The 26,201-nt window shown below is 47.4% G+C and overlaps 1 protein-coding gene across 1 annotated transcript in view; it reads left to right on the top strand.

Moving 5' to 3' along the window:
- Positions 1 to 26,201, top strand: part of AMDHD1 (amidohydrolase domain containing 1) — a 64,175-nt gene that overhangs the window by 1,393 nt on the left and 36,581 nt on the right. The window contains exons 2-3 of the mRNA XM_077470211.1: positions 15,376 to 15,482; positions 25,885 to 25,949. Coding sequence (XP_077326337.1) covers positions 15,376 to 15,482; positions 25,885 to 25,949 — 172 coding nt within the window. The remainder of the gene's footprint in view (positions 1 to 15,375; positions 15,483 to 25,884; positions 25,950 to 26,201) is intronic.

The raw sequence follows: 26,201 nt of genomic DNA, 5'->3' as shown, positions 1-26,201 counted from the left end.
TCCTTGTGCCATGACTCTCACCCCTGCCCCAACCTCTAGCAAAGCAGAAATAAAATTTGGCACTGCATAGCACTCTTATCTTTTAACTATGGGTACTGTGGCTGGCTCGCTGGTGTGGGTGGGTCACCATGAGTGGCTGGCTGGCACCCCTGGCCCTGGTGTGGGTGGGTCACCGTGGGTGGCTGGCTGGTGCCCTGGTTGTGGGTGGGTCACTATGGGTGGCTGGAACCCTTGGCCTGTGTGGGTGGTAGGCTGGCACCCTGGCCCTGCGTGGGTGGGTCACTGTGGGTGGCTGTCTGGCATCCTGGTGTGGGTGTCACTGTGGTGGGCTGGCACCGTGGCCCTGCGTGGGTGGTGGGCTGACACCGTGGCCCTGCATGGGTGGTGGGCTGGCACCGTGGCCCTGCTGGGGGTGGGTCGCCATGGGTGGCTGGCTGACTGGCACCTTGGCCTTGTTGTGGCTGGGTTGGTGTGTCCTCTACTCTTCCACTGTTCCGGGCACTGTTTGCTGAGGCGAGTGAGGGACTTAGAGGGAGGTGGCAGCCTTTGCCCTATCCGGGACGGTAGAACTAGAAGGTTTGCAGAAGGCCCAGTGCGTGGAGGTGCCACACGTAATAATGTTGCATGCGTATAGGTGGGTGCTAATAGGTAGGAGTCAGGTAAAGTTGCCAGTGCCTTACCCCTTTTTTTTTTTTTTTTTCTTTCTTTCTTTTTTTTTTTTTGTTTAGGCCTGGCTTTTAATTGGGTTTGGAAGGAGTAGTAGAATAGAGGGGGGTGTGACCATCTGTACTCTGCCCTGGAAAAACCTCCCTTGCTTTCCCTAAGAAAAGTGTTGGAAAGAAGGCAGGTTGGGGACTGGCGTGCAGGCAGTGTATATGGTCATTAATTTTTGTATGGGCAGGGGTGGGATCAGTGGCGTAACTAGAACCTTCAGGGCCCCGATGCAGGAAACCTTGGAGGGCCCCCCCCCCGACCTCCGGACAGGGCTCTTTTCTCTGAGCCCGATGGTGGAACACCAGGGCCCAGTCCCAAGTGGGTGGCCGCATATAAAGGAACCGATTTAAAAAACATCAATTAAAGCCGCTGTGCCCATCAAACTCTGCCGCTGTGCCCATCAAACTCTGCCGCTGTGCCCATCATCAAATGCTGCCACTGTGCCCATCAAATGCCGCCACTGTGCACATCAAATGCTGCCACTGTGCCCATCAAATGCTGCCACTGTAAATCCCCACCACCCGCTCGCTGTCTGCCCGCCACTTACCCTGTCTGGGTGGAGCAGCAGGTAACGGCCATGAGCGGGGTCCTCCATGCATCTCCTGCCATCCTCATCTCCTGTCCTCTCCTCCTGATAGGCGTCCAATAGCTGCGCCTATCGTTTCAGCCAATCAGGTGATGGGTAACAGACCCGCACACCTGATTGGTGGAGAGGCGGTTCAGTGTTAGGAAAGTGAATATTAATTCACTTTTCTAACACACCTGGGCAGACTGCGAGCGTCAAGCATGGCGCTCGCAGTTCACCTATTTTGAAGCCTATTAGAGCCCATGGCTCTAATCAGGTGCTGCAAAAACACCCCCCGCCCCTGTAATTCAGGCACCCGACACCCCAAAAGGGACCAGACACCTAAATATGGGGGTGCCAGCGGTGGCTATGGATAGATTCATGCTATGCTATGCATGAATCTATCCATTGGTCATAGAGGGTGTGGCTGGAGAGAGGGGGTGGCACCTGTGCACCCTTTTGGATGCACCGCCACTGATAAACACATGCACATTCACATACATACATATGTATACATGCGCACACAAACATGCATACATACACATACACATACATATATGAACACACACACACACACATACATGCATGCTCACACACATGCATGCACACACATACACACACACACACATACATACATGCATGCTCACACACACACATACACACACATACAAGCATGCTCACACACACACACACACACACACACACACACACACACACACATACATGCATGCTCACACACACACACACACACGCACATACAAGCATGCACATACAAGCATGCTCACACGCACACATACAAGCATGCTCACACACATACATACAAGCATGCTTGCTCACACGCACATACAAGCATGCTCACACACGCACATACAAGCATGCTCACACACGCACATACAAGCATGCGCACACACACACACACACACACACACACACACACACACACACACACACACTAGCTAGTCTTATAAAAAAAAAAAACGGCAGACATTTACAGTACCTTGGCTCTTCCTGCCGGGTACTGCACTGTAGGGGGAGACAAAGAGCACACACTTTACCCTAATGTGAGGAGCTCCCGCACAGAGCCGATTTCAGTTCGGCTGATGATAGAGGAGCTCCTCTCAGCCTCCCCTCCTACGGAAGAGTACAGGGGGCCTGAGGGCCCCCTGCAGCAAGGGGCCCGGTCGCCATGGCGATCTTGGCGACCCCTATAATTCCGCCACTGGGTGGGATATATATATATATATATATATATATATATATATATTACTGAGGTCACATGCTTCCTGGGGAGGAAGGGAAGAAACTGAGTCCAGAGAAGCAGCCAAAATGTGACTCTAAGGAGCAGGCTTGAAGGCCTGGGGTTTCAGAGGCCCCAGCGCTGGAGAGCAGGAACCAAAATCTGAAGGCCTGAGGGTTCAGAGACCTCAGTGCTAGATGGTTCAAGCACACCAAGTCATCCAAGAAACCCTGGGGAAGTGAACCAGGCATCCCAGCTGGGATGGTTCTATCTACAAGAAACGGGAAGTAGCTGCAAAGAGGACGGAGTAGACCGGGATGTTATCCGGATTTTCCTGAACTGGCCTGGGGAGGATCGCAGGAGGCAAGAAAGGCAGGTGAGGCCTGGGACTTCCAACATCCATTTACCAAGGTGCTTTTCAGAGGGCAAACGGTCAGTTCATTAAGGGAAAGGGACTTGGCTGCTCAAAATGGAACCAGAAGGAGAAGGCAGCTCTTATTTCCCACTATCACCATTACACCTGGACTGCAACAAGAAGAATAAAAGTTATTTGTTCAACCTTTATTGACTGTTCTGTTGTGAAGCATGCAGGGTGGAAGAACGGAGGTATGTTAGCAGTACTGTATGAACTACCCAGCAGCTCCCAAGGGAGTAGTGCGCTACACTAGCGCCTAGTGTTTCTGGTGCTCGCAGTCGCACAAAGTCCCACACACTGGTCCATCGGACCAGCGTACTGTCTATCAAAGGGGCTGATCCTGGAGGCAGGCCTTTGTGTGACTGTCTGTTGGCGCCCGCTCATTCTATTAAAGTTGTCGCAGCAGGCGGCCCTGCTTCTTCTACCCGGGCTGGGCACTCCTCCCTTTGATCATCATTAGTGCACGTTGAGCACCGGCCGGGCTCAAAAAAGATCGCTGCTGGCCCATGGCCACAAGTATTTTATCCAGAACATAAAAAAAGTCCCAGCAGGCGGCGCCAGTGAGCCCCCTCCCTCGACCGGGCCCTCCGCCCTGAGTGGTAATAAAGCCCACTTTTGTTATTTTTTACCTACAGGAAAGCCTATAATAAAGCTTACCTTTAGGTAAAATTTATATCTCCTAAACCTGCACTGTTTAGGAGATATTCACCCTGCATGCAGCCAGTGACATTACTGGCGCATGTGCTCTGAAGGTCCAGCCAATGACACAGCGCGCAAACCCAAAAGAAAGACTGAGGGAAGATGTCAGCCCTCTCAGCGGTGACAAAACACTACGGGAGGGCTCCGTTCTAAGGTAAGTATTCCATAATGTGCTAGTATGCGATGCATAGTAGCACATTATGAAATTGCCTTACAGGTGTTTTTTTTCTACCAGTCGCAACAAATGATACAGTACAGTTGCAATGTAAAAAAAAGAGGTTTAAGCTGGCCATACACGGAGAAAAATGCAATCTGTCTATGGCCATTCCTGTTCATAAGTCAATCTATCTTTTGACTTCTCATGGATGGTCCTGCTGAAAAATTTCCATCTGATTAGCACATGCAGTGCTGATCAGTGTATTCCAACAGCAGGGGAACCCAAAGTCAGAACACTATGACACAGCAGGAAGGATTCCTGTGTCCACGTTGAATGTGTGGATAGGGGAATTGGGACAGTTTTTTCGGTCAACCTGTTTGCTAAACAAAAAAAAAACTGACCAATATGTGGTCTGCTTTAGGAGGGCTCTGTTTGTGGAAGCTCACAATCTAAAGCTAGCTACACATTATACAATCATCTTGTGCAATTTTCCTTTAGATTTACCAAAACCATATAATATGATGTCAAACCTCAACACTTTCAATGTGTATGCAATCAGGCAGGCCCTTGCATTACAAAGCTAAAGGTAAGACCTCTTTCGCACTGGGGCGCTGGCCGCGTTAGCAGTAAAGCTAGGGTTGCTACCCTTTTCTTCAAGCCAAACACTTTAGCAGCGCACGCAGCATGGCAATTTTTTATTTTTTTTGTAGCACATTCAATTCATTACCTCTGTACAATGCAAAGAATGGTAATTTTTTATGTAGTATACGCAATACATATAGTTTCAAGATTAAATTTCATATAGTTTTGTGAACATTTCTGGAGGGTATAATGGGGGGCAGTATGTACGGGAGAGGAGTTTGGAGGGTATGATGGGCGTAGCTCCCAACTGTCCCCGATTTCAAGGGACTGTCCCTGATTTGGAGCAATGTTCCGTTGTCCCTCATCTTGGTCTGATCTATATAGTTTATCAATGGAAAAAAAGCGTTTCCCAGTGCTAAACCTTTCTGATTTCCAAATTGCTGCATTTGTAAATTCAAAAAAGCCAATATAAATATAGCGATTCCTTTACTTAAGAGGGCCGCAAGTTTGGTTTGGGCCCTGAGCACAGCTCCGCCAACCCCCCCGGCAATCTGCTCTACCCACTCTGGCACAGTTAGTATCTAGCAATACACATTAAATCGCTTATACTCTAAATATGTGTGTGCGTGGGTGGATAACTCAAGCTCATAGACAATCTTTGAAAGTATATAACTGACTTTACTTGTTGTTTTATAAAAGGAATAACATGAATCGAACATTTGGTTTGCAACACATAAGCAGGTCCCTGCAGTAACCAGTAATAAAGATAAACAGAGTAATCAGCATAATAAAGTATTGCTATGCATCTCTAGCGCTGCCCTTTTTCAGCTACTTCCCCGCATGGGTAAACTAACACCCAGCACTATCTACCTATGCAGTCAGGCCTGACTGATCTAGATGGAAGTCCAGTGAAACAATATTCGCTAGCAATCTTTTGATGGTGCACTTGAAGAACAACTTTGCAATCCAAACGAATAATAAAGATAAAGTATCTGTCTTTAAACAGCTCTCACCACCCGGACAAGTCCAAGTCCGTTTCCTCCGCCGATTCGTCTAGGAACAGGAATCCACGACCTCCGAGTCTTCAATCCTTCTGGTGTACTGCAGCAAGGATGAGAAAATGTCTCTCAGGTGCAGCTAGGCTGGCAGAGGGCTCTTTGGAAAAGAGCACAAGGCCCAGGCTTCAGGCCTTGTGCCTCCAGCAGTTCAGCACAGACCTCCTCTTGCTAGGAGGGGGGGGGTGTCCAAAAGAAAAAAAGAGCGAACCAGGCCTCTCCCCCTCCTTATATGCCCTCCCCCATGAGTCTCTGGGGCATAACTCCAAACATCCTGGGAACCAGCGGGGTTCTGGAAACAGTAGTTTTATAGTCCTTAAAAAGACCCCGCTACACACTCCCCCCACTTAAACTCTTTGGTCCCCAAAGATAAACTTTTAACACATATCCTGTACCAATTTTGAAAGTGCTGGGTATGATGTTGGTACAGGGAATTTCCACCAGAACTCAGAGGTGGGATTCCCTGTCCCACAGGTCACACTGGCATGAGTGGCCTGCCTAACTGTGCCAGAGAGTGAGCTGGGGTTGCCCTCCACCAAATGGTCAGTGGAGAGATTAGAGCGTTCAGCACTTCTTCTAGCAGTCACAACAGAGTCCTCAGAGCTCTCCCCCATTTGAGAGTAGGTTAGCTTCTTGGGGGGGGTCTCACAACTCGGCGAGCGCTCTGTTCTCTTGGGACTTCAGGCTCTGGTGCCACAGGCTCTACTTCAGGAACACACTCTGACAGCATCACTGGTTCTGGAACATCGGTCCTTTCCTCTTCTGAGTAAATGCTAGGGATATCTTCCCAGCCTTCAGGCACACCACTAGATGGAATGAACTCTGTAGCTTCTGGGTTCAGTGTCCCATCCTGTGTATCCTCAGTAGGTGGGAGATCTATGGCAGAACTTCCTGGAGTTGATGAAGGCCACAGCCACTCAAGCTCTCCTCTTCCACCTTCACCTCGTTGGGAATCTTGTCCATCTCTAACCCGGGAGGTCTGAGACCGAGTGCTAGGTCCCGGGGTATCCAGAATGAAAACAGATTCTGGTGGATTTCTCACTGGAGGTATTCTGACTGCTTCAGTAAGCGGGAGCAAATGATTCCTGTGCCAAGTCTTCAAGGGCCCCACTTTCCCCTCTGGTTTTAACTTATACACAGGCAATCCAGGTAGCTTTCTGCAAATGACATAGGGCTCCGATCTCCATCTATCAGCAAGCTTGTGCTTCCCGGGGATCCCCAGGTTGCTTAGCAGTACACGGTCCCCAGGCTGCAGGTCTTGCACTCGAACCTTCAGATCGAAGTTCCTCTTGTTGCGGGCTCCCCTTTGGTCCGAGGCCGCCTGAGCTCGTTCATGGGCCACTTTCAAATTGTGTCTAAGTCGGTCCACATATCCCTTGTGAGAGGTAGCAGAGGCATGGTCTAGGGAAATGCCAAAGGCCAGATCCACCGGCAATCTTGCTTCTCTCCCAAACATGAGCCGGTAGGGGGAGTAACCCGTCACATCACTTGTGGTGCAGTTGTAAGCGTGCACCAAAGCTGATATGTGTTGGCTCCAGTGTTGCTTCTTCTCTGTCTCTAGAGTTCCAAGCATGTTTACTAAGGTCCGATTAAACCTCTCAGGTTGGGCATCTCCTTGTGGATGATAAGGTGTAGTCCTGGTCTTCTCTACTCCCAATGAGTCCAGTAGGTTCCGGATCAGACGACTCTCAAAGTCCCTTCCTTGGTCTGAGTGGATTCTCTGTGGTAATCCATAGTGGACAAAGTATTTTTCCATGAGCACCTTGGCCACAGTGGAGGCCTTTTGGTCTTTGGTGGGGAAAGCCTGGGTATAACGGGTGAAATGATCGGTTACCACCAGAACATTTCCCAATCCACTCAAATCGGGTTCGAGGCAGAGAAAGTCAATGCACACCAGATCCATTGGACTCTGACTCTGTAGGTGGCCCATTGGGGCAGCTTGATGGGGTAGAGTCTTCCTCTGGATGCATCGTGCACAAGAATGGCAATATTCCTCCACTTCTGCCCTCATACAGGGCCAATAGAACCGGCTTCTGACAAGCTGGAAAGTTCTCTCCGCCCCTAGATGGGCATGCTGGTCATGTAAGGCAATTAGTACCGTCTCTCGGTGCTTCTCTGGGAGAAACAACTGCCACTTATCTTCTGAGTTATCAGAAGGGCCCCTTCGGTAGACCACTCCCTGATGTACTTGTAGCTTATCCAACTCTTTCCTCAGCAGGCGAGCCTCCTTGGAAGGGTGATGTCGAAGTCCCTCTGGATTCTCGTTCTCCAAAGCTTCAAGGACCAATCTCCCCATGGGGTCTTCCAATTGGTCATAGCTCAGCTCCTTTCTGGACAGCTTTGGCAGGCGTTCCTCTGCTAGTTGAGTTACCCCACAGTAGGGTTGAGGGACTCCCATTGCGGTGACTCCTATCTCCTCTGCTCTGGAGCCCCCTCTTGCTTGAAACTCAGCACCCTGACAGAGTGCTTGCACTCCTTCCGGTGCTACCTGGGTCCAGTCTTCCCAGTCATTGACCATGACATGAGATCTTCGGGACAGGGCATCTGCATCCCTATTTCCAGCCCCTGGTCTGTACTTTAGACTGAAGTTGAATCCGGATAATGCAGCCAACCATCTGTGTCCGGTTGCATCTAACTTTGCAGTAGTGAAGAGGTAGGTCAGAGGATTGTTATCTGTCTTTACGGTAAACTCCGCCCCATAGAGATAGTCCTTCAGTTTGTCTACTACTGCCCATTTGAGGGCCAAGAACTCCAATTTATGAGTGGGGTAGTTCTTCTCCGAGGGAGTCAGGCTCCGGCTCACATAGGCCACTGGTCGCAGCTGCTCTTCATACTCTTGATAGAGCACTCCGCCTAGGCCCTCATGACTGGCATCGACATGTAGCTCATATGGTCTGGTGGGGTCGGCATAGGCCAGGACTGGGGCCGTGGTAAGGCTCCTCTTCAAGGTTCGGAAAGCCTCTTCACACCTTGGGTTCCACTGATCTTGAACCGACTCCACGGCCCTCCTAGGTCCCAAGCCATCCTCTTCTCCTTCAGTCTTGAGTAATTTGTTTAGTGGCTTGGCAATCCGGGCAAACCCATCCACAAATCTTCTATAATAGGAGCAGAACCCCAGGAAAGATCTGAGCTCTGTGACTGTTGTCAGTCTTGGCCAAGAGGTAACTGCCTCCAACTTCTCAGGGTCTGTAGCCACTCCCTTTTCAGACACTATGTGTCCCAGATAGTTCACAGAGGATTGGTAAAACCGGCACTTCTCTTGAGAAAGCTTGAGTCCCTCTTCGCTGAGTCTTCTCAACACCTTCTCCAACCTGGCCTCATGTTCTTCCAAAGTCTTCCCGAAGACAATGACATCGTCCAAGTACACAAGGACTTCTATTAGGTTCATGTCTCCAACGGTCTTCTCCATGAGGCGTTGAAAGGTAGCAGGGGCTCCAGACAGGCCCTGAGGCATTCTGTTGAATTCAAAGAATCCCACTGGGGTTATGAAAGCTGTCTTCTCTCGGTCTTCCTGGTGCATGGGGATTTGGTAGTACCCACTCTTGAGGTCCATTACACTGAACCACTTGGCACCAGACAAACTCTGTAGGGCATCCTCTATTCTCGGTGTGGTATACTGGTCAGGGATGGTCCTCCTGTTGAGAGTCCTGTAGTCGATACAAAGCCTCAACGACCCATTCTTTTTCCTGACCACCACTATGGGGGAGGCATAGGGACTTCTAGACTCCCGAATCACACCAGTCTTCTTCAACTCCGCAAGCTGCTCCCTCAGATCCTCCAGATCAGCTAGAGGGACCCGCCTAACCCTTTCCCTGAAGGGTTTGTCTTCTTGGAGGCGGATTCGGTGGGTGGCACTCCTGGCACATCCCACATCAAACTCATCCTTTGAGAAAATCCTCTCCCATCTAGTCAGCTGGGCCTTGGCTCTCTCCTTCCAGGCTCCAGGTAGGTCCGGGTTCTCCATGGAAAGTTTTTCCCAAACATCTCCTTCACCCGTTCCTTTTACTTCTGAGCAGCTGACTGGGGCCGCAGGACTCACCTGCCCCAACAGCATCCTGCCAGGGATCTCTATGGGTCTCTCCGTAGGGTTTCTCACACTCACTGGGACTCTTCCTCGAGCCTTCTTCAGGGCCTTGATTGGAATCCCTTCCGGTATCACTTCCAGGCCTGAGTGGTCCTCCCTTGGATCGGATTCCAGCATGACGAAGGGGCCAGGCTGCTCCCAGGTAAGCTTCACCGTGGCCCTGAGGCAGGCTACCTCTCCGGGCTGCAGCACCACTCCTTCTCTCCCAAGTCTCCACACCTTCCCTATCCCCTCTCCTGGGGTCTTCTGCTCTAGGACCAACCGTTGGTAGGCTGTCTTCAGCATGGGATGGATATTGGGATCTTGATGGTTTCTCGTCTTCACTAGAGGGGTCAGAAGTCTTCGCACCAGATCCGTATTGGTCCCTATGATGAGGGACATCTTGCTGGCCCCAGGCGGTCTAGGACACACAACTGCCAGGGTGTCAAACACCTCTTTTTTCCCCGCCACAGATGGATCGAAGGTCAGCTTTATGGGCAGGTAACCATCGTAGGGGAAACTCTGAGCTTCCAGGCCCCATATCTCCAGCTCTTCTATCTTCTGTATAGGCAAATGGCTCAAGTGCCTATCATAGAAGTCTCTGTACAACAAAGTCACTTGAGCTCCAGTGTCCAGGAGGGCCTTCGTGTAGACTCCTTCCACCTGGATGGAGACAGTGGGGGACGGGCCGACCAATTCTTCTGGGTAGGGCCGGGTTGAGGCCACCCTCTTCTGGGGACCCGTCTTCATCCAGTTGGTTTTTGACTTTATTCTTTTTCGAGCCTGGTATGCATTGACCCTCCCCACAGTAATGGGAGTACAAACCCGCTGAGGGATGTTATTGTTTCTTATTTGTAGACATTCCTTCTGAGGGGTCTGGTTTTCTCTTTCTCTTCCTTCTATTCAGTTTGGAGTTCACTGAAAGGCATGGGCACCCGGTTGACTCCCTCACCGGGGCCCTCTGGAGTTTCCCGCCGGCTGGCGGTTATCTATCTTCTTCTTCTTGGGACTGGAACATCTACTGGCGAAGTGGCCACTGCCCCCGCAATTGTAGCATAGCATCTCTTCTCGGTCTCGAGTGGGGCTTGGTGTTGGTGTATCTGGAAACAACTCCTTCCTAGGACTTGGTTTCTCGGCTCCCCCTTGACCTTTCGCCATCATAGCAGTCAACATCTCCATCACCTGGGACATCTGTAACTTCAAAGTGTCCACCTCCTTATCTCTAGCGGGAGTCATGGCCGGTGTAACTATTGCTACCGGTTGTTCGACGGGCTCGATGAGATGTTCTTCCCCTTTCTCTTCCAGTAGGGCCTCTTCCTCTCTGATCATTCGGATGAGGTCAGTGTACTCCAGATTCTTCCCATCCTGTCGGGCACGCAGTGTCCATGCAATAGGATCCATGGGTTGAGCTCCCCTCAGTACCTGTTGAGCACGGGCCTCATATACTTTCCCTGGGCTGATCCCCTTCCTTAGGATCATCCTATGCAGGATTTTATCTAAACGTCCCATGTAGTCTGATAGTTTTCTACCTTTCTTCTGGTAGCAATGCTCTAACTGATAAGCAAGTTCAGAGATTTTCTCTGTCCCACCAAACACATTCTGTAATACATCTAGGTACTCCTGCGCATTACAGTCTGTCCTGCTCATCTTCAGGTTGCGTATGGCCTCTAGAGCAGGCCCCTTTAGACTTTCCACAATCCTCTGCTTCTTTCTGCGCTCTGGAACTTCCCATTCCTCTAGTGCCTGAGTTGCGCTATCTAACCACTCTTCAAATCCCTCTTCTTCCGAAGGTACAGGTTTCCTCCCTGAAAACATCCAGAGTTTTCTGTACCCCGACATCGGGTAATCTGTGGGATCCTTCTTGCACTGGGCCACAATCTCCCCCAGGACAGCACACAGTTCTGCGCTAAGGGTGGCCGGTGCTGGTCTGAGACTCTCGGGTGAGGTACGGGCCGCAGCCTGCGGTGATCCCGTTGGCGATGGCTCCTCCTTTGTTGCGTGTGCCAACCTATAGGATCTGTTGTCTTGTGTCCGTTAACAGTTGCGCTTGCAAGCCTCCGGCATCCCATCCCAGTATTCCACTAGCGCGTACTGATATGAGATGTCTGGGTCTGATTTTTATCTCCATCACCCATGGTTCATGGTCTGGGGACACTGACTTCATTAACTCCTCTACGGTCTCAGTCGACCATTTCTCCCCTGGGAGGCTAATGACCACTGACTGACTTGGGTCGGCCTTAGCCGCTTCACACCACGCTCTGACTCCTTGTGGGTCCATGCCGGTACCTCTGGCGTGTTCACCGCTGTCTCAGAAATCCCGGATTTACGAGCCCCCACGTATAGCCATACCCTCACTTAAGAGGGCCGCAAGTTTGGATTGGGCCCTGAGCACAGCTCCGCCAACCCCCCCGGCAATCTGCTCTACCCACTCTGGCACAGTTAGTATCTAGCAATACACATTAAATCGCTTATACTCTAAATATGTGTGTGCGTGGGTGGATAACTCAAGCTCATAGACAATCTTTGAAAGTATATAACTGACTTTACTTGTTGTTTTATAAAAGGAATAACATGAATCGAACATTTGGTTTGCAACACATAAGCAGGTCCCTGCAGTAACCAGTAATAAAGATAAACAGAGTAATCAGCATAATAAAGTATTGCTATGCATCTCTAGCGCTGCCTTTTTTCAGCTACTTCCCCGCATGGGTAAACTAACACCCAGCACTATCTACCTATGCAGTCAGGCCTGACTGATCTAGATGGAAGTCCAGTGAAACAATATTCGCTAGCAATCTTTCGATGGTGCACTTGAAGAACAACTTTGTAATCCAAACGAATAATAAAGATAAAGTATCTGTCTTTAAACAGCTCTCACCACCCGGACAAGTCCAAGTCCGTTTCCTCCGCCAATTCGTCTAGGAACAGGAATCCACTGACCTCAGAGTCTTCAATCCTTCTGGTGTACTGCAGCAAGGATGAGAAAATGTCTCTCTGGTGCAGCTAGGCTGGCAGAGGGCTCTTTGGAAAAGAGCACAAGGCCCAGGCTTCGGGCCTTGTGCCTCCAGCAGTTCAGCACAGACCTCCTCTTGCTAGGAGAGGGGGGGTGTCCAAAAGAAAAAAGAGCGAACTAGGCCTCTCCCCCTCCTTATATGCCCTCCCCCATGAGTCTCTGGTTCATAACTCCAAACATCCTGGGAACCAGCGGGGTTCTGGGAACAGTAGTTTTATAGTCCTTAAAGAGACCCCGCTACATAAAGTAATAGTAGTGGTAAAAAAAAAAGCACTTTTGGGTTTAACCAATTTTGTTTGTTTTTTTTGTTTTTTTTTGTACAATTTTTCTTTAAGGCTGGATTCACATCTATGCAGTTTTAGTGCTTTTTGCATTTTGCAGATTTGCACTACAGTCCATTTAACTATGGAACACGTTCTGTAGTGTAAATCTGCAAAATGCATAAAGCACTAAAACTGCATAGGTGTGAATCCAGCCTAAGGGGGCGTGTCCTATACCTGCATACTTTTGCTGATAGGTCTACCTCATTCCTATCTCAAATTTTGGAAGGTATGATGATGGGAGCAGTATGTACGGGAGAGGAGTGTGGAGGAGTATGATGGGGGTAGTATGGGAAGGGATTTCTTGCAGTGTCTGTGGGGTGACCATGGAATGATGTCCCTCAGCTGGGGGGTAGGAAGCAGCTTTGGATGATGTAAGCTGCGGTAATTTGGGGGCTGAGAAGTGGTCAGATAGTGATGTGTGTCTATAATAAAAAAAAAAAAGCTATTGTGCTCATCTACTAATGTATACAACAATACTACAATGAGAACAATTCCTGTTATAAGATGCCAGCTCCTAGCACTCCGTATGTACAGATGATGTGAAAATAATGTATGACCATTCATGTAACCAGTGGTGGCTGGTGAAGTTTTAGGATGGGGGGGCGCAAGACCCCACCCCTCCACGTTTGGCCCTCCCACTTCTCATTAGGCCCACTCATTATAGAATCCACATCATATAACAGGCTGTACATTATACAGAGGGCTCTACTAAAGCAACCTGTAAATCACACATATCTGCATTCTGCAACCTGTAACTCATACATTTCTGCAACCTGTAAATCGCACATAACTGCATTCTGCAACCTGTAAATCACACATATAATCTGCATTCTACGGGGGGGGGGGGGGGGGAGGGTGTTGCTGCCGACCACCAAAAACATAATGAAGTTGATAAGCGGGGGGCTGCCTCTGACCACTGAAAACTTAATGTAATAGATAAGCGGGGGGGGGACTTTATGTAGTTGATAAGCGGGGTGAACACCGATAATGTAATTGATAAGCGGGGGGCTGCCGCTGCTGACCAGCGGTATCTTTATGTAGTTGATAAGCAAGGTGAAGTGCCGCTCAGGCGCCAAACTGAAGTCTATGCACTCGCCTGGCCGGATCAACCGCGCCACAGACCGAGTTTTATGGGACACAGTGCATATAAGGACCTTTTTTATTTTTTTTCATAAAGGGTCATGTTTTAATAATTAATACATAATATGGACGGGCTGCCACTGCATGTATTATCCAAGCTCTAAGTCTGGGGTTAATTGAATGGTCATAAATTAACTTCACATAATCTGGACAGAGGATCATGGATGTTTGTATAGATAGCTAAGTGTGCTGCTTGGGAGATACTGTGAGTGGGCTGTGATTAGGCTGCAGACTCTCCCCTCCCCCCCATACGCTCACTTGCTGTCTCTTCTGATTCTCCTTATCTTAACCCTCAATGCAATAGATGCAAAAGAAATCCTGCTGAACCTTTCTTTGGAAAAAATAAAAGAAAATGCTCCCCTCCTCCCTGCATGTAGTGAGCAGCAGGCCAGCCCGACAGGAGCTACAGTGATCTCCTCAGTTCCACCTCCCTGTTCTCTCAGAACATGACACTAATCATTGGAGAGGGGTCAGAGATAAAAGAGAGAAGCCTGGGGGGGGCAGACAGAAGGGAGCTTCAGCCCCAACACACACACCAGCATGGTGTGTGTATTGAGAAACAATGACACTGCTGCTGTGACTGTCTCCACAGTGGCAAGTATGCTAATGAAGCTCGTCCTGCCCGAATGGTTTGTCCGGGTTTCAGGCAGTCTGAAAACGGGCAGATGATTCAGACTATGCAAAAATAGCCACACAATACTATTGGGCTGTAAATGTGTATTTAAGACTGGCGAAGATCTCATTCACACTAATGACTGGGGGGCATTAAAATGCTGCAGTGGAGCTGCAATTTTACCGCCCCCCCCCCCAACTGCTACCCCCTTTAGCTGCAGAAGCAGCGGTGGGGTGTGTACACATGTTGAGGTCATGATGCTTTGCTATGTGAAGGAATTATACCCTCTGTCACTTTTGGCAGGCTCTGACAAATGTGACCCATTAAAGTGAATGGAGGCGCTCTGCAAGCATCTTGCAACCAGGTGTAATGCATGTGGTTGTGGTGCGCCAGTGCGGGATTCAAGGGGTTAAAGCAGGCACTAAGGACGTGATGCAATGCCTCCTCACCACCTGTCAAAGGCTTTCTGAAGAGCAATCTGAACACTGATCGCTTTTCAGAGACCAACACTATTGTGGGAACGAGTCCTAAGGGTATTTTATACTATTGCAGTACTACTGTTAACCAGGGGAGGGCAGAATTACATGAAGGAAACAAAGATCTCCTAGGAAATATGTCTGAAATTAGATATAATTACTTCTCTTCTGCACAACACTCACTGTCCATACAACCCTGATGCAGTTCATTTTTTTTTTTTATATTCATGGTTTAAAAAAAAAATCCTCCCATATGTGCATATATTTACATTACATACCAGTACAAAACTGATTGTGTAACACTTTGTCAATGTGATTTGCAGTGACGGATTCATAAAGGCTGTAGGAACCACACAGGCCATACGTAATCAGTTTTCTCAAGCAGAGTTTGAAACAGTCATTGACTGTTCTGGAAAATGTGTTCTGCCAGGTAAGTGGTTATATGCTCCATAATTGCAAAATGTAAATCAGAAAAAAAGTAGAAACTGCACTACTCGGTCGGTCCTTAAAGTGGTATTAAAGGCTAAGTTCACTTTTTTTTTTTTTTTTTTTCGTTTTTCTAAAATCTAGCTCCCCTTTGTAATGTACCTAGGTTGCAAAAAAATACCAGATTTCTTTGATTTTCAGAACAAGGCCTTACCCTTGCTATATTTCTTTGAAAGCTTTGGAGAATCCCTGGTATAGATTTAAGACAGAGAAACCAGTAAGACACAGCAAGGAGTTTATCAGCTGAACTCATTAGCACACACCCTTCACCCATTAACTACGTTTTCACAGCATCCCTGGCATCTCACCACGCCAAAATATACCATGAGCTACTTTGCCATGTGTAGCACAGCCCATTGAAATTAATGGGCTGCCCTATGTGTGCACTGGAAAAACAAGCCAAAACATATGCACTCCCACTACTCTAGGTGTGAATGGTGCCTGAAAGAGAAATTGGTGCGTTTACGCAAGAACAATGAGGCTCTATTCACATCTGTGTGTTTCCAAACGCATGGCAAACTGCATAGAAAATGTGCACTTTGCCATGTGTTTCAAAAACACTGCAAATGTGCATCATTCTTTTGCATTTATTAAATGTTAAAGGCACACCAAAACCTGCAGTAACGCACCATGCTCCGCTTCAAAAAAAGTTCTGGGGCGATTGTTGCATGTAGGGCAGCCCGTTCAAGTGACGCGTGAAAACACTCCCAAACATCCAAAACAAACGTGTATATCTGAACGGGGCCTGACAACTGAGTGTCTCTGTCCACTCCTTCCTATGAGTTTTTATAAAGATGGCCATACATTATGCAAGCTGTACAATTCCTTTAGATTTGCCAGAACTATGGACTAGGAGTACCACCCTGACCAATCCAATTTTTATCAAATCAGACAGGCCTTTGTACTACTTAGCTGATGGTAGTGCTAAAAGAGATTGTACAATCAGATTGTGTCGAAAGTGGGTGGAAGGTAGTATTGTAATGAGGTGTCCATAGCGGCGAACACCAGCCTATCACACCCTCTGCTGTGATGCAACAAGGAAGTGAAGACTTCTGGGAGATGGACTGCAAGAAGTGAATGCTAAGAGAATCTACAGGACATGATTGAATCTGAAAATCATTTTAAAAATTCAAGTAAACTGACAAGATTTTAAACCTTCTGTGGATAAGGTAAGTGAGAGAAAAGCACATTGGGGTAGCTGGGCCAGAAATGGCATTGGAAAACGCTTCCATTTATTATGCAAAGTGAAATTCTGCCCGAAAAGGTGAACTTATCCTCAAAACTAAAAATGTAATATATTGCAGGTTACCAATCCTTAGATGTGGTGGCTGCATTAGTTTTATATATATATATATATATATATATATATATATATATATATATATATATATATATATATATATATATAAATAATTTTTTTGCCTTTCTTGCCTGTTTTCACCTGGTGATCTGGCCAGTAACACGCCTTCTGTATTAGAGCCCTTTCACACTGAAAGCACCTGGATGTCGGCGGTAAAGCGCCACTATTTTTTTTATTTTTTTTCCATTGTTTTAGGGGTGCTATTCGCCTGCTAGAGGGGCAGTTTTAACCTCCACTAGCGGCCGAAAAAGGGTAAAAAAAACACCCTCAAAATGCCGCTGCAGCTTTGCTGGTGGTTCAGCGGCACTGCCCATTGTTTTAGGAGCAGTGTATTCACCGCTCCTACATCGCTTCAAAGAAGCTGCTTGCAGGACTTTGTGACTCCCTGCCAGAGCAGCGCCCCAGTGTGAAAGCACTCGGGCTTTCACACTGGGATTGCAGCTGAGACATTTTTCAGGTGCTTTACAGGTGCACCTGAAAAACACCTCCAGTGTAAAAAGGGGTCTTGGTTAATCCGCTGCATTGTGTAAAAAGGCTGTTGGACCCTGTCTTCTCTGATTCTCCCCTTCTTCCACTGTCTCCACCCCATCTCGTGATAGAACAGAGGCTAAGGGACAAGCTGCACATGCTCAGTTTGGTGTGTATTGGTAGAGAGTTTTATTAAAAAAAAAAAAAAAAAAACCTTGGGAGAGTGGCCCTGTGCTGATCACGTACAATCAGCACTGTCCAGACAGAGGGTAAGTGGTCCTGCATCCTAAAAAGGACCATCGGAGAAGGATGAAAACACCTCCTCCTCCTACAAACTTTAACCGGACACTAGAAGTCATAAAGCTGCTCTAACTGCTAATGAGAAAAGATATTTAACAGTTTATATTTAGGCCCCTTTCACACTTGTGCGACTTGTCCTGCGATTTGCGACCGCAAAGTCACATGACAAGAAACATTGTAATACAAGTCCTTTAGGCAAGTACTGTGGCCAGTAGATAGCTTTTTGGAGAGAAGCTTTGGGTCAAGACTAATGCCGCGTACACATGATCAAACAATCGGGTGGAAAAGTCCGGCAAACTCAAGTCCGCCGGACAATCCCCCCGCGTGTAGCCTCCGGCGTACTTTTTTTACCCGAAAGTACGGCGGACTTAGAAAGTAGTTTTGCACTCCAATTTTCCCGCCGGACTTGCATTTCGGCGGACAATCCGGCCGTGTGTATGCCAGTCCGCCGTACTTTTGAAATGAATGGACTTTTCCCGCCCGGAGAAAAGTCAGCTCAGTCTGAGCATGTCTCCAGGTAGGCGGGGCCCGCGAAGGATGAATCGCTGGCCCCGCCACCTAGTATGGACTTAAAAGGGAAACCCCCCAGGTCCACATCAGACCCTTGTCCGAGCACGCTACCCGGCTGGCCAGGAAAGGGGGGACAAGCGAGCGACCCCCCCCCCCCTCCTGAGCCGTACCAGGCCGCATTCCCTCAACATGGGGGGGTGCCTTGGGGAAGAGGTGGCCGCGCCCCCCCCCCCCCCACCCCAAAGCACCTTGTCCCCATGTTGATGAGGACAAGGGCCTCTTCCAGACAACCCTGGCCGTTGGTTGTCGGGGTCTATGGGCGGGGGGCTTATCGGAATCTGGGAGCCCCCTTTAATAAGGGGGCCCCCGGATACCGGCCCCCCACCCTATGTGAATGAGTATGGGGTACAATGTACCCCTACTTATTCACCTGTAAAATAAAGTACAAAAAAACACAACACACAAGGGTTAAAATAGTTTATTGCACAGCTCCGGGGGTCTTCCGTCTTCGGGGGTCTTCTCGCCGGACTCCTCTATCTTCTGCTAGCTCTTTTGCTAGTGAAGGAGCCCGGCTTTCTTCCTCGCCGCCGCCCTCTTCTTCTGACTTCGGGGGTCTTGTCCCCTCTTCGGTTCTTCTGCTGGGCCACCGCGCCTTCTACTAGCTCTTTTACAGGCAGTGGCCCGGTCTTCTGTCGCCGCTGTCGTCGTCACCGCCTTCTGTTCTTCTCTTCTTCTCTTCAGATGTTGCCTCGTCGCTCCCTCCGCTCACAATGACGGGGACCGGGCGCGCGGCGACTTATATAGGGACATCGCCGGATGATGTCCCCGCCTATTATGATGTCACAGTCTCAGCATCCTCTGGGACTGTGACACCATACTGGGCGGGGACATCATCCGGCGATGTCCCTATATAAGTCGCCGCGCGCCCGGTCCCCATCATTGTGAGCGGAGGGAGCGACGAGGCAACATCTGAAGAGAAGAACAGAAGGCGTCGGCAACGACAGCGGCGACAGAAGACCGGGCCACCGCCTGTAAAAGAGCTAGAAGAAGGCGCAGAAGAACCAAAGAGGGGGACAAGACCCCCGAAGTCGGAAGAAGAGGGTGGCGGCGAGGAAGAAAGCCGGGTTCCTCCACTAGCAAAAGAGCTAGCAGAAGATAGCGGAGGAGTCCGGCGAGAAGACCCCCGAAGACGGAAGACCCCCGGAGCTGTGCAATAAACTATTTTAACCCTTGTGTGTTGTGGTTTTTTTTTTTGTACTTTATTTTACAGGTGAATGGGTAGGGGTACATAGGGTGGGGGGGCCGGTATCCGGGGGCCCCCTTATTAAAGGGGGCTCCCGGATTCCGATAAGCCCCCTGCCCGCAAACCCCGACAACCAACGGCCAGGGTTGTCGGGAAGAGGCCCTTGTCGTCATCAACATGGGGACAAGGTGCTTTGGGGTGGGGCCGATTTTTATCGGCATTGGGGTTCCCCTTTAAGTTCATACCAGGTGGTGGGGCCAGCAAGGTCTCCTTCGCGGGCCCCGCCTACCTGGAGATGCGCTCAAAATGAGCAGACTTTCCTCCGCGTGTGTGGGCGAGTCCGTTCATTTAAAAAGTACGGCGGACTTAGTACGGCGTATTAGTCGCTGAAAAAGTGCCGTGTGTGGGCAAGTAGCCAGTTCGGAAAGTCCGACGGACTAAGTCCGCCGGATAGTCGGCTACGTGTGTATGCGGCATTACACTACCTGGCTATAGCCCCCACAGTCCTTTGTATTTTGGAAATTTTTCTTCCAGAACTGGCACTGATAGAATAGTCACTGTGATCAATCGCCAATAAAAACGGGTATCAGGCAAAGTCATAGCTTTCCCCTTGGCATCTATGATTGTGATGGAATATACAATGTTATCTTTTTCCAGCCTACAAATGATCACTTTGTCTGCATAAATGTGTCTCCCGTAGCTCCAATGCAGAAGACATCCGGTGAACCGATCATCCATGCTGGGAGAACATCCTGGCTTCCTGAAGGGCTTTGGTACTTTTAAATGGTTCCAAACATAGTCAGCGTACTAGCTTTCTCCGTTCCTCTCAATCTCCTGCATGACTTCTTTAGGAACCTAGGGAAACTCCAGGCCATACTCTGTGGCCACCCGCTTGTTCAGCAACTGTTGTGATCTCGGCAGAGATCGGGCGCTTCCCAATCCAGGAGGCACACATGAATTAGGCGACTTTTGCACCATGGCATAAATGGGTAATTTCTTTGACCCGAACAAACTGTCATCCTTGGGTAAAGTCTCGCTAACAGCAACAGGGGTTTCCGCCAGAGGCGATGTACTCCCCAAATTTTTGGCTAGCCAGCCATATCCATTACACGTTGAGGCAATATCCTCAGCATTCGCACACAGCATTTCCTGGGACATGGTTTCAAAGAGGTCATCATACCCAGATATGTCAGACAGAGAGTTTATTTCAGCGTCCCGTAACTCTTCTGCAGGTACATGTTTATTATACACAGTCCTGCTATGTACATTTTCCTCAGATCTCTCACCCGTTCCTGTTGTGGATTCCTTTGGAGTGATCTCTTTCTCCGGTCCAGGCAATCTGAGGTAAATCCCAAAAAAGGTTGCACTCATAAAAAAATTAAAATATTGCACTAATCTGAAATAACTCAATTCATACCTAAAATAAATCTTAAATCTTGTGAGAGCATTATCAATAACAATTCATACAGATATAAATAATATATGAATATCAATTAATATAGACAATCATAAAGAATTAGTTTGCGTGTATGATTATGAAATTCATATGGATATGTTCATAAGCATCCCAAGAGACTAGAAGCTCAGAAGCAAAAATTCGTATAAAAAATACACAATTCCAAATACGAAAAAGAAATGAAAAATAAAAAAAATGAAAAAAACGCATATATAAATCGGTCCACAGTCCGTGAAAAACTTTGAGTGACGACTGGGATATTTTCCTCAATTAAGTGACTTGTGCTGAAAAAATCCCACTACCGGATGCAGTGCACACTTACCAGCTGTGAAAGGTTTAAGCGCATATGGCCATAACCCGGCCGGGTCCTTTCTCCTCAAAGCGGTCTCCACACACAGTCCAATCGTCGGGACGATCTGATCGGTGAGATCCTCTGACAAGGTCACCCAGCTCCACTTAGTCAGCTCTTTACTGATACCAATTGGTATGGCGTAGGGTAGATCATCATTTGCACGAAAGAAGAGAAGGTGGAGCAAATATAGGTAAAACCAGTAGGGGACTTTTATTAAAAAATAAGGTATCAACAGAAAAAACGTGTGTGTGTGTGTGTGTGTGTGTGTATATACAAAAAAAAAACGTAAAATTTGCATAGAATTGTGGCCAGCCGGCTACAGAACACACGCCCGTGCTTGTATACGAACGGACGTAGTGCGCAGTGATGTCAGCACATCGCTCCTCCCGACGCATTTCGTCACAGATTTGACGTCTTCATGGGGCACAGGCGGCGTGCTGATGCACTGCTATATATACAGAAACCAAGCCTTGATCTGAGTGGCAAAATGGCTACAAATCCTGAAGCGCCATTTTAAATCAGGGAAACAGGATATCTTTACAAGAAGATACATCCTCCCTCACAAAATCATCTAAATAAGTTATCTCTACCTCCAAAAAAAATAATGATAAAATATATGCCCATAAAAAGTCCCCCCCCATAAATAATTAATGAATGACCAACATACTACTACTTAGGGAAACAAATGTTCGTCTTGCAGCTTGCACCTTGCAAACAAACCCACTATGAGCAATACACCGTCAACGCGTGGTGATGCAGATGGCTCACATAAACCGGGTCAGATAAATAGCACCTGACAAGCAGAAACTTCAGTAAACAATTTCCCCTTCTCCTATACCGGTTTGTTTTTACATACTACTTATACCGTTAACAAATTAGCATTTTAAACTGACGCTCAATCAGCCAACAATTACATTAGCATAAAAGGAAGCCATAGACAAATCGATATCGGTTATCCTAACGACTCTTTTTTTCTTTAATAAAAAATATTTTTACAAATAGGAAAAAAGAAAAAATATATGTAAAATATACTAAATATATCCAATATGTAGTATATAATATATTCCACATTAGATCTATCATCTCAATCAGATGAGCGAATACAACAAAAAAAACACATCTAGGCAGATTTAACTACCCATTAATAGATATTTTCCTGGTAATATATGCCATACCCTAACCCATATATCAGTTGGTATCAGTAAAGAGCTGACTAAGTGGAGCTGGGTGACCCTGTCAGAGGATCTCGCCGATCGGATCGTCCCGACGATTGGACTGTGTGTGGAGACCTCTTTGACGAGAAAGGCCCCGGCCGGGTTATGGCCATATGCACTTGAACCTTTCACAGCTGGTAAGCGTGCCCTACATCTGGTGGTGGGATTTTTTTCAGCACAAGTCACTTTATTGTGAAAAAAAATTTCTTCAGCACAAGTCACTTTATTGAGGAAAATATCCCAGTCGTCACTCAAAGTTTTTCACGGACTGTGGACTGATTTATATATGTGTGTGTGTTTTTTTTTTTTTTTCCCCCATTTCTTTTTCATATTTGGATTTGAGTATTTTTATAAGAATTTTTGATTTTTAGCTTCTAGTCTCTTGGGATGCTTATGAACATATCCATATGAATTTCATGATCATACACGCAAACTAATTCTTTATGATTTTGTATATTGATATTCATATATTATTTATATATGTATGGAATGTTTTCTAAGGATCTAAGATTTATTTATTTAGATATGAATTGAGTAATTTCAGATTAGTGTAATTTTATTTTTTATGAGCGCAACCTTTTTTGGGATTTTCATAGTTATTGGTGTGTATCTCACGTGGTGTTGCTGCTATAGCAGGTGAATTTTTGGTCCAGTGCAACATTATTTCTATTACAATCTCTAAGGTAAGCCTCGACCGTGGCCACGGGAGGCTTTCACATATCCCACCTTCTTTTTAACAGGTGCAGGAAAGTGAGTAGCGGTAGAAGAAGCAGCTTCCATGATGTCCACGGTTGTTCCTCTGATGGCAGTAACGGCACCATCTCCCTCAGGAACACTTGTTGTAGCAAGCTTTTAGGATGTATTCACTGCCATAGCAGTAAACGTAGCGTTCTCCTCAGTGGCAATGCCCATGGCCCAATACATCCTATAAGCGCGAGGTGGCACGTGGGTTGCTCCACTGTAAACAGGTACTCCCCACAATGCAAGCATCGGACAAATGGACAGGGGGTTTTGACCAGTCCCTCGCACCTGTTACACAGCACGCCCAAGGCCTTGACATCTCCTGTTGTATACAGTTCGAAACGCCCCTGCGGTTTCAGGAAAATCCCTGTGTCCGTCAACAAAGTTCCAGGTAATCTGACACTTGTAGTGGTACCCCCAAAGAACATCCTGGGTCCCATAGCAGACTGCACTCCTGGCATTCGGAAAATTTTTGCGACAGACTCTTCCTCTCAATGTTTCGATACAGACATGCGGTGCCTCGTGCAGACAGACTCCTCCTACTGGCTAGTCTGGTCACGTAACTCGCGGGCTTGCTTGACTCCGCCCACAGCTCACGCGCCAGGTAGTGACCCGCAATTAACCCCCTGTAAAAGCATGGCACAGTCCAATACCCTCTATTGCATAGACTTCCAGTAGATAGTTCCTTGAGTCACGAGAGGTAATGGCAAATCCCGGATGTACGAGCCCCCACATGTAGCACTGACCCCTGAACGAGCTACTGGTTTTTATTGGGCTTACCGTTACCTCACCTGCTCGCTTCTCCGTCTCAGGGGTCCCATTGGAAAATTAACCCAAAGAATGTTAACTCTGAGACTTAGTCCTTTTTTCAAGATTTATTTGGGATAAACAGTCTTTCAATAGAGGGTTAAGGGGCGTTCAGGTACCTGGTAATTGTGGCTTAGAGGTATTTTCCTGATCCAGAGGACAAACAGGTTCCATCGGATAGGCCCCTCTCACTGACCTAGCAGCCGGTGGGATGCTCAAACAAAGTCTCTGCCACAGACTTGTCAGTTTAAATGAAACTTCTTGAGAAATTAAAGAACTGTCACACAGACCCAGTTTCCTTCAGCCGACCCGGCGATACTGTATGGTTAGTGACCCGGGTAGCGTCCTCCAACTGGGTTTCCAGGCCCCTCCCAGAGATACCAGCCTTAACACTCGGTCCTCTCTTGGAAAAGCCCTCCCCTGGATCCTCCAGTCGCTTGGCTTCTCCCCGCAGGCAAGACGGCACAGGACCACCCCTGGATCAGTAGGCCCCAAGACTTTTGGGCCTACACTCTCAGTTGCAAAGCCTCGGGCCAGCCGGCCCCCAGGCACAAGAACACGCAGCTCACACCCCAGGCTAGGAGGGCCAAGAGGTCGGGATAGTGAACCCCGGAAAAGAGACTCCTCAAAATGGCGTCAGTACCTTAAATACACCCATACACTTTGGAATAATTAGCCTGAGCCAAACTGCAGCTCAGACAATTTAAATTTGAGAAAAAACAATAGCGTCTGCTCATTAGGAGCAGGGCGCTACATCAGTAACTGATACATTCTGCTGGAGAGCTTTATTTAAAAAAAAGACTTGCACTCTGGCTCACCAGATGAAAATAGAATGCTTAAAAAAGAAAACAAATGCAGCCATCACATCTAAAAAATAGTAAACTGCAATATGTATATTTGTTTTTGAGTTTAATAATGCCACTTTGAAGCTGAAATTCAGCTAAAACATTTTTTTTTCTCCACTGGTTTAGTTATATTACTTTTCTGTAATAAAGTGTGTCCAATGATGTTTCGGCTGCTAAATTCTGTAGAAATCTTCACTGCAGGGTTGCCCTGTCTTCCTCCTGCCAAGGTTGCCATCCTCCTGCAGCATTTTTTACTGACAAAACATGGAAAATTTACTGGCGGAGCACATTTTTTACTGGCAGCCTGAGAAATTACAGAACTTCTATTAAAAACTAACACAGTGAATATTTAAACAGTATAAACATGATATGGAAAACACTGACAATACCTATAACCAAGTAATTTGCTTGATTTACACTTAAAAATTCAACGCGGCATGAAATTATCAGCCCCTGATAACAAAGGGTTACCAGCTTTGGGTCTCGAGGCTCAGCTGCAATAAAGACATGCCCCCTCCTACCATCTTTGGCAGAGAAATTTTCTTCCATTACATGCCCTCACACTCTGTAATTGAGGGAGAGAATCTTGTGACTGATTGATCAAACACTCCCATTCACAGATTGTGTTACAAGTAGAATAATCAATCAATTCTTCTCAATACACCTGCTTTTGAATCAGAGCCATGCTGTCCATGGGGCTAATTGAGGAGTCTGCCTCAGGTGCCACTCATGGAGGCACAGTAGGGGGCAGCACTGGACACTTCACCCTCATTGCTTGTTCTGCTTTGGATAGGTTCAGCCCCCAGGCCTCACTACATCGTTGGTAGATATGGTGCAGGTGGCTGCATGCAATATAGAACATCCAATAATGTTGTGTGCCTGGCTGCCAGCACCCTAGTAACCAATAATGTTGTGTGTCCACCAACGTCCTATCCTCCTCCCCCAGCACGACTCTGAATGGACACTTTTATAGACAATTTACACTATGGACCCCATAGGACTTGTAACATACAAATGAAAATCCTGTTCTTATTACACCTTGCTTTTCAGGATTTGTGGACGCACATACTCATCCTGTGTGGGCTGGTGACAGAGTACATGAGTTTGCAATGAAAGTAAGTTTTATATATATATATATATATTTTTTTATTATTATACAGTATCTCACAAAAGTGAGTACACCCCTGACATTTTTGGAAATATTTTATTATGTCTTTTCATGTGACAACACTGAAGAAATTACACTTTGCAACAATGTAAAGTAGTGCGTGTACAGTTTGTATGTAAGTGTACATTTGCTGTCCCTTCAAAATAACTCAATACACAGCCATTAATGTCTGAACCGCTGGCAATAAAAGTGAGTACAC

The sequence above is a fragment of the Lithobates pipiens genome, unplaced genomic scaffold, assembly GCF_037356315.1.
Source record: "Lithobates pipiens isolate NorthernLeopardFrog02 unplaced genomic scaffold, aLitPip1_a1.2 Scaffold_8, whole genome shotgun sequence".
Classification (NCBI taxonomy): Eukaryota; Metazoa; Chordata; class Amphibia; order Anura; family Ranidae; genus Lithobates; species Lithobates pipiens.
Note: the sequence above shows the minus strand (reverse complement) of the source record. Positions and strands in the feature narration are given on the sequence as shown.